This window comes from Danio rerio, chromosome 19 (assembly GCF_052040795.2).
Source record: "Danio rerio strain M-AB ecotype USA chromosome 19, GRCz13ab, whole genome shotgun sequence".
In the NCBI taxonomy this organism is placed as follows: Eukaryota; Metazoa; Chordata; class Actinopteri; order Cypriniformes; family Danionidae; genus Danio; species Danio rerio.
Window position 1 is genome coordinate 3,368,946 of NC_141039.2, and position 8,555 is coordinate 3,377,500.

Sequence of the window (8,555 nt, forward strand, 5' to 3'; positions counted from 1 at the left end):
CTCTGTCCTGGAGGGCTGGTGTCCTGCAAAGTGTGTTCCAAACACAACCAGACACACCTGGGCTAGTAATCCAGCTCTTACTAGAGGCTTTCTAGAAGCAGTTTCTAGAAAGTTGGAGCTAAAATCTGCAGGACACCGCCCACCAGGACAGAGTTTGGACATTCCTGATAAAACAAGTGTCATTAAAGGGGCAGTTTGCACCCCAAGAATGAAAATTTACTCAATATTTACTGCCTCAAGTGGTTCTAAACCATTTTAAGTTTCTTTCTTCTGTTGAACACTAAAGTAAATATATTAAAGAATGTTGAAAACCTGTAACTATTAACTTCCATAGTAGAAAAAAGCAATACTAAACATAAGTCTGCAAGAAAACAACTCTGAACACTCTTCAAGAAACACCACATTAAATTAAAAAGAAACTCGTCTCTGAAACACGACTACTAAAGAGAATACTACATTCTGAACTCACCTTTGCACTTCAAAATGTCTACAGTTTCATTATTTCTATTTACGATTTTTTGAACATTAATGTGGATTCGACTTAAACAGGTGACAATAAAGGGAGAGTTTACACCCTAAAAATGAACATTTACTCACCATTTAATCCCTCAAGTGGTTCTAAAACATTTTATGAGTTTCTTTATTCAGTTGAACACTAAAGTAGATATTTTGAAGAATGCTGAAACCTCTAACTATTAACTTCCATAGTCGGCAAAACCAATACTAAACATAATTCAGAAGAAAACAAAAGTCTGACGACTCAAGAAACACCATGTTTAATTAAAAAGAAACCCGGCTCTGAAACACGACTGCTGAAGTTAACATTACATTCTGAACTAACCTTTGCAAATAAAAACAATGTCTAGACAGAGTTTCAGGCTTCTACTTATGATTTGTTTTTCCATTAATGTGGATTCAACTTGCATATCTGAATGAATCATGTAGACCAGGGGTGTCCAAACTCGGTCCTGGAGGGCTGGTGTCCTGCAAAGTGCAGTTCCAAACACAATCAAACACACGGGCTAGCTAATCCAGCTCTTACTAGGCTTTCTAGAAACATCTGTGCAGGTGTGTTGAGGCAAGCTGGAGCTAAAATCTGCAGGACACCAGCCCTCCAGTACAGAGTGTGGACATTCCTGATTTAACAGGTGACATTAAAGGGGCAGTTTGCGCCCCAAAAATCAACATTTACTCACTATTTACTGCCGCAAGTGGTTCCAAACCATTTAGTTTCTTTATTTTCTGTTGAATATAAAAGTAGATATTTTGAAGAATGCTGAAACCTGTAACTACCAACTTCAATAGTTGTGAAAAAGCAATACTAAACATAATCCAGAAAGAAAAAGAAAGCTCTGAACACTCTTCCAGAAACACCATGTTTAATTAAAAAGACCCCCGGCTCTGAAACAAGACTGCTAAAGAGTTTACAAGATAAAAAACGATAATCAGCGAGCAGACTGACGGCGGTGGGTGGGTGGCGAAGGTGAAGGACAGACGTCTTGTTTTCACGTTTGTTTCCTTTGGCATCAGCAAACATCAGACATTTGTTTCATTTCAAATTCAGCTTCCTTGTCTAAAGGATTAGCAGTCGGGCTGAAATGTGCCGATACGGAAACGCTGCCTTTGGTTTCACAGCGTCAGTCGATCCCGGCGGGACTCCAACAGCGGCTGGATGTATTTTTCTTCTAGCGTTAAAAAAAAGAAAGAAAGGCAAACACATATTATAATGACATGTTCAATCTGGGATCTGGCTCTTGAATCCTGCCAGCAGCGTACGTGCGGATGTCCTGGGAGAGCGGTGTGGGATTTATGCATGGTTGGGTTTTTAGGTGTAGAGTCGGATGGTTGCGTCGGCCCCGGAGGAAAACACCCAGGGTTGAGTCGGGTGAAAGGTCACGTCCAGGACCCCGAGGTCATGAGTGATGCTGTGACCCTTCAAAACCTTGACCGGGACAATCAGAGGATTCTGGAGCAGGTCACTGATGGGTAAACACACACACACACACACACACACACACACATTGGTAGGGTTAGCAGAGCTCATAACTGTCTCTCAGTAATGATTTTGGCTGTAATAATGGATGTTGAATTGTGTTCTGTCAGTGGAGGTTTCTTCAACTCTGGACGCTTTCGTGAATCAGCAGTTGATTTTTATTGAAGCAAGCAGACGCTGTATTTTAGTGTATGACGGTTGTATTAAAACCACATTTGAAGCATTTTACAATGGATTGATTCATGGCTAAACGTTTCCTTCTTTAAGGTGTAGAAGTTTATATTAGTGAACATTTTTACACAGAATAATTGTTATTAAATGATTTAATAATGAACGGAAATATTTTGGAGGAATTAAAAGATTTTACAGCTTGATTTAAGAACAAATAATTATTATATTATAAAATGTATTAGATTTAATCTTTTTCAATTGCTTAGGGTTTTATTTGAAATAGAATATGAAGACTAATTTTTGTAATATTTATTTTTTTTAATAACTGTTAAATATATAGAATTTAACTATTAAAAGCTTTTTAAATTTTTAAATGTAGACATTTAATTTAAAGAGCGGCATGGGGGCTCAGTGGTTAGCACTATGGCCTCACATGAAGAAGGTCGCTGGTTCGAGTCCCAGCTGGGTCAGTTGGCATTTCTATGTGGAGTTTGCATGTTCTCTCCGTGTTGGTGTGGGTTTCCTTTGGGTGCTCCGGATTCCCCAGCAGTCCAAACACATGCGCTATTGGGGAATTGATGAACTAAATTGAGGAATAACTGATGAATGAAGGGACTAAGCTGAAGGGAAATGAATGAATGAATTTAATTTGAATAATAATACATATTCCATAAACTTCTATGAAATTAGTTGACATTTTTTAATAAATGAACAGATTTAATGCAGAGATAATTCAATTACATTATACAAATGTATATTTTAATATTGAAATCTTTACAAATATATATTATGCAGATTTTTTTTTAAATAAACGATTACATTTTAATACTAAAAACTAGGTCTTTTATGCAGGAAATGTACAATTATTTTAATAATAAAAAGTTTAAAATATTTTGAGTGCATATTTTACATGAAATGTTAATTTATTTAATTGTAAAAAGGCACGTATTTCACCGCGACTGAAGCATCTTTAATAACTATACTGATATGCGGCTGTGGTGATGAATTACAGTGATTTTCTCTCTTTATTACACACATGCAGTGTTTTAAAATCGTTTCAAACTTGTAAAACTCATTCATGATGTGCAGATAATCACAGAGCTGAACAGATCTTTTAATCCTAGTTGCTTTGTGCACGTCCTGTCTTGTGAATATGATTATATGTGTTACTATGGAGTCTTGTTAGTACATGGCTGTCAATCAATTCGATGGGTGGGGAAAACCGCACTCCTACTTCACCGTTGCGGTCGGCTTAAAAATCACTGGGATTTGGATTCTACAGTATTTTAACCTCAGTATATTAAAAAAAAATAAAAATAAGTTGTGTTTTTATCACTCCAATATGACTGTGGACACTATATAAACACACACTTCTGTCCAAACAGCTGACAAAAGAGAATTTTCATCATAGGTGCCATATAACAGTCTTTTATTTTAATAAAATAAAGAGTTTTTACACTTTTATTTTATAATGATACTTGATTTTAATAATAATAAGAAAAGAGTTTTACTATTAAAATATTTTTTCTAATTTAAATGTACATATCTAATTTGAATAATAACATATATTCCATAAACTTCTATGAAATTAGTTGACATTTTTGATAAATGAACAGATTTAATGCAGAGATAATTCAATAACACTATACAAATGTATATTTAAATATTAAAATCTTTACAAATATATTTTATGCAGGTTTTATTTTATTTTTTAAATAAACACTTACATTTTAATACTAAAAACTAAGTCTTATGCAGGAAATGTACATACTGTAATACTAAAAAGTTCAAAACATTTTGAGTGGATATTTTACATGAAATGTTAATTTATTTAATTGTAAAAAGGCACATATTTCACCCCGACTGAAGCGTCTTTAATAACTATACTGATATGCGGCTGTGGTGATGAAGTACAGTGATTTTACTCTCTTTATTACACACATGCAGTGTTTTAATATCGTTAAAAAACTCATTCTTAAGGTGCAGATGATCACAGAGAGCTAAACAGATCTTTTGATCTCAGTTGTTTTGTGCACGTCCTGTCTTGTGAATATGATTATATGTGTTACTATGGAGTCTTGTTAATACGCGACAGTGGGTGGGGAAACCCACACTCATACGTCACGTTGTGTTCCGCCTCAAAACGGGAGGGATTTGGATCCTATTTTAACGTCAGGAAATTTTAAAAAAGGGACTTAATGTCTTTATATCACTCGAACATGACAGTGGACACACAGTTCTGTCCAAACAGCTTACAAAAGTTACCTTGAAATATTATATAGTGTATACATTTAGGACAGAGCAAACAAGTCATTCAGTATTTCTCAATAATACCTCATTCCTTTCTCTCTCAAAAAACATTCAAACAAAATCAACAAATTGTTGCAGAACAAAAGATTGTTGCTGCTTTTTGCCAAACTAAATGAATAAAACTGATGATCCAGACATCTCTAGATTCAACATTAACACTGAACTCGTAATGTGAATAATAAAACATGAGGATAAAGCACTAGTAGAGCACACTAATCTAGTCCAGCAATAAACTAGTCTATTTCAGCCCAGTCAGCCATCAGGAAAGATGATTTAAGTGGATTCATCTCCGTCTGAGAGCACTGAAGGTCATAAAGAGTGAACTGTGGAAATGTGCTGAGTGTGTGTGTGTGTGTGTGTGCGCGCACACTTCAACAGTCCAGACTGGGAAAGAAGCGGAAAAATAACAGACATCCCGAGATTGAGTATGAAGACATGATGAAGGCTTTTCATCCCCATCACGCCTGCCCTTCACCAGACACACATCATTAGCAGAAACACTGGACACCAGCCTGACAGGCGCACACTAGACACACACACACACACACACAGTAAAGAGAGACGGGGTGTGTTCATCCGACTGAACACACTCCTGTACGTACACACTCTGATAAAAAAAAAAAAAAAAGTGTACATAAATCATTAAAAATGGCAGCTCGCAGTAGAAAAAACAAGCCAGAGCCACCGTTTTCTCATTTAATATTCTGTTTCTCTATGAACCTCGACACAATGCCAGAAAAAAAAAACGGTTCATGCGGTCTATAGGAGATGCACGAATGAGGCCCTGAATAGGGACAATCAAAAGCAGCAGGCGGAGAGACTCAGAGAGGTCAGACTCACTTGTAGACCATGCCATGGCAGACGATCACACTGCCGTCGTCAGAGCCGGATGCCAGCAGCGGGTAGTGGCTGTGGAAGGACACGCTCCTCAGGGCCTTCTTATGATGTCTGAAGCACACAGAGACACAACAGAGAGACGTCACCATGAGCGGCAGTTTCCTCAGACTGAACGCATGATCAAAACCTGACTCACCGGAGCACTTTATACGGTTTAGTGGACAGATCCAGATCAAACCAGGCCAGACGACAGTCGTAGCTGCCGCATATCACATTGTCACCTGTGGGAAACAAAAAAAGAGCCATGTTTGACTTCCAAAGAGCGGCTACTGATGCCACATTACAGGGACAGTTCACACACAATTTAAATCGCTCATCATTCACTCAACCTGTACTTGTTTCAAAGTTTTATGAGTTCTTTTTTCTGTTGAACATGAAGGAAGATATTTCGAAGAAGGGTGAAAACCAGTAACCATTGACTTCCGTAGTATTTGTTGACTATGAAAGTCAATGTTTACAGGTTTTCAGCCTTCTTCAAATTATCTTCCGTGTTTTTGAAACATCTTGAGGGCAAATAAACTGAGCGAAATGTCATTTTTGGATGAACTACCCCCCTTTAAGGACATTTCTAAAACACACACTCATTTTTTATATAATACACTGTAAGAGGCTGGAGAATTAGACCTGACTTATACAGAATTATGTTCACTTATTGGTACTGTACATATAAAGATTCATACACTTATCAGTACTGAATTGTTTTTGCTCCACAGTGTCCTGGGGTCCGTTCTTCGTACCTCGCTTAAATGATCTAAGATGTTTTGGCAGATCCTGGATCGTTTCATCTTGATAACTGATCTCTCGCTAATTTGGTTCTTCAAACAAGTTCGCGAATCAGATTAGAATGTCTGGATAAACTGATCTGAGATCGCTGCGTGTGTTGTGAAGGATAAATCTACCGATCCTCGAAATCATGATCAGCAATGCAACGATTGGCTGACGGCACAGCAGCGTAATGACATCATCTGATTAATATTCAATTATCCATGTGAGTAAAATTACATCAAATTAGCAGTAAACGGCTTGTTAAATATGACACGCAATAACCTTCCACATGTGTTGTGAGCTGCAGGCTTTACACTTTCATGTGTCAAGAGTATTCATCATGTATTTTAATGCAAATCAGTGTTTAGAAAAGAGTTTCCTTATTATAGTAGCCGTTTTTTAATCAGTGTAAAGAATAACTGGTTGTTTACAAAAGCATTTTGATATTGGTAAAGGCGTCTGCAACTTTAGTAAAGCATCAATTTAGTAAAACATACTTCATTATCTTTGCTTGACCTGAGCCGATATTATTCCTGTTTATATGAACTGAACCTGCTCCCGATCAGGCTTAAGCTAGCAGAACTGTTGCCATGACAACAACTCTCGGATCAGCTTTGAAGAACTAAACGATCCTGGATTGTGTCAAATAGTCAATAACCAAATCCAGCTAACTGAGTAATCCACGTACGAAGAACTGACCCCTGGAAACTGATTATAGGATCATTTGAAGAAATATAAAAGAATCACTTTTATTTGCAAGTATTTTTAATGATTTTTGTATAATTATTATTATTGATTATTTAATGCACATAAAAATTGACATGCAAAATAATGTCAAGAAAAAAGTGCCCTCTTGATATAATGCACTATTGTCATCATTTAATACATTATAAATTTATATTAAAAAAATACATTTAAAAGATATAGTGGAGACTGATGTTTTACTTTTAGAATTCTTTGATTAAAAAAATAAAAGTCCAAAATAACAGCTTTTATTAGCAATCTGCTTGTATTTTATTTGATTATTAGATGCACATAAAATTCATAAAATGTCAGCCCAAACACACACAGAGTGCTCTCTCAGAATGATCAGCTTAAATCAAAATGTTATACTTTCTAAAACTAAACTAGTAAACATGTTTTGCTAAATAAGTTATCAGGGAAACATTTTACATTTATGATTCTTTGATTAAAAAAAATAAAGTTCAAAATAATAGCTTGCAAGCTCTATTTTAAACATTATCAATGTGTTTTATATAACTCTAGGGGAGTTTTAATATGAGCCTGTAAATACAAACACAAAGCTAAAGTCAGAATTATTAGCCTCCCCGTATATTTTTTCCTCAATTTCGGTTTAACAGAGAGCAGATTTCTTTCAGCACATTTCTAATCATAATAGTTTTAATAACTCATCTTTAATAACTGATTTATTTTATCTTTGTCATAATGACAGTAAATAATATTTGACTAGATATTCTTCAAGACACTAGTGTTCAGCTTAAAGTGACATTTAAAGGCTTAACTAGGTTAATTAGGGTAAAGTTAGAGTAATTAGGCAAGTCATTGTATAACGATAGTTTGTTCTGTAAACAAATACTGCTTAAAGGGGCTAATGATATTGACCTTAAAATAGGGCTTTTATTCTAGCCGAAATAAAACAAATAAGACTTTCTCCAGAAGAAAAAATATTAAAGGAAATACTGTGAAGATTTCCTTCCCCTGTTAAACTGTTTTGTTAATGTGGTGTGTTTCCATTAATGCCGCACCTCCTGGATGGATGGCCATGCTGGAGATCCACTTGCAGTTGGCCATCAGCTTCTTGGTGAGCTCCTGCTTGATGAGGTTGTAGACGCGCACGTATCGCTGCGTGGCCACGAAGAAATAGGGCCTGACGGGGTGGAAGGAGACGCACTGCACCAGACCCTTGCTCTTGCGGAAGGGGTTCTGCGTCCTGCGCTTGCTCACCTGGTGGATGAGCACCTGAACACTGCTGCTGCTGTCGGGCAGCACACACGCCAGGTAATCTCCTTTAGCATGCCACGTCACCTGCCTCACCGCCTGCACAAACACAACACAAAATCAACACCAATAGAAACTCCGACTCCAATCTGGCTCAAAATCTCCAATTATCCAATGGAAACCTTACACTGCCTGACAAAAGTCTTGTCGCCTATCCAAGTTTTAGGAACAGCAAATAACTTGACTTCTAGCTGATCATTTGGTATCAGGAGTGGCTTATATGAAAGGAAAAGGCCTCTAGATTACGCTTATTTGACCAAAATAAAACGTGATCATGCCTCCTCCATCTTACCCCTGACATGCTCAATAATGTTCATGTCTGGTGACTGGGCTGGCCAATCCTGGAGCACCTTCTTTGCTTTCAGGAGCTTTGATGTGGAGGCTGAAGTATGAGAAGGAG

General features: G+C 36.8%; 1 protein-coding gene across 1 annotated transcript in view; it reads right to left on the bottom strand.

Annotated features, from left to right (window-relative positions):
- Positions 1–761: 761 nt before the first annotated feature.
- Positions 762–8,555, bottom strand: part of bop1 (BOP1 ribosomal biogenesis factor) — a 128,858-nt gene continuing 121,064 nt past the window's right edge. The window contains 4 exon segments of the mRNA NM_001077735.2: positions 762–1,979; positions 5,315–5,422; positions 5,508–5,592; positions 7,903–8,194. Coding sequence (NP_001071203.1) covers positions 1,826–1,979; positions 5,315–5,422; positions 5,508–5,592; positions 7,903–8,194 — 639 coding nt within the window. The 3' untranslated portion in view covers positions 762–1,825.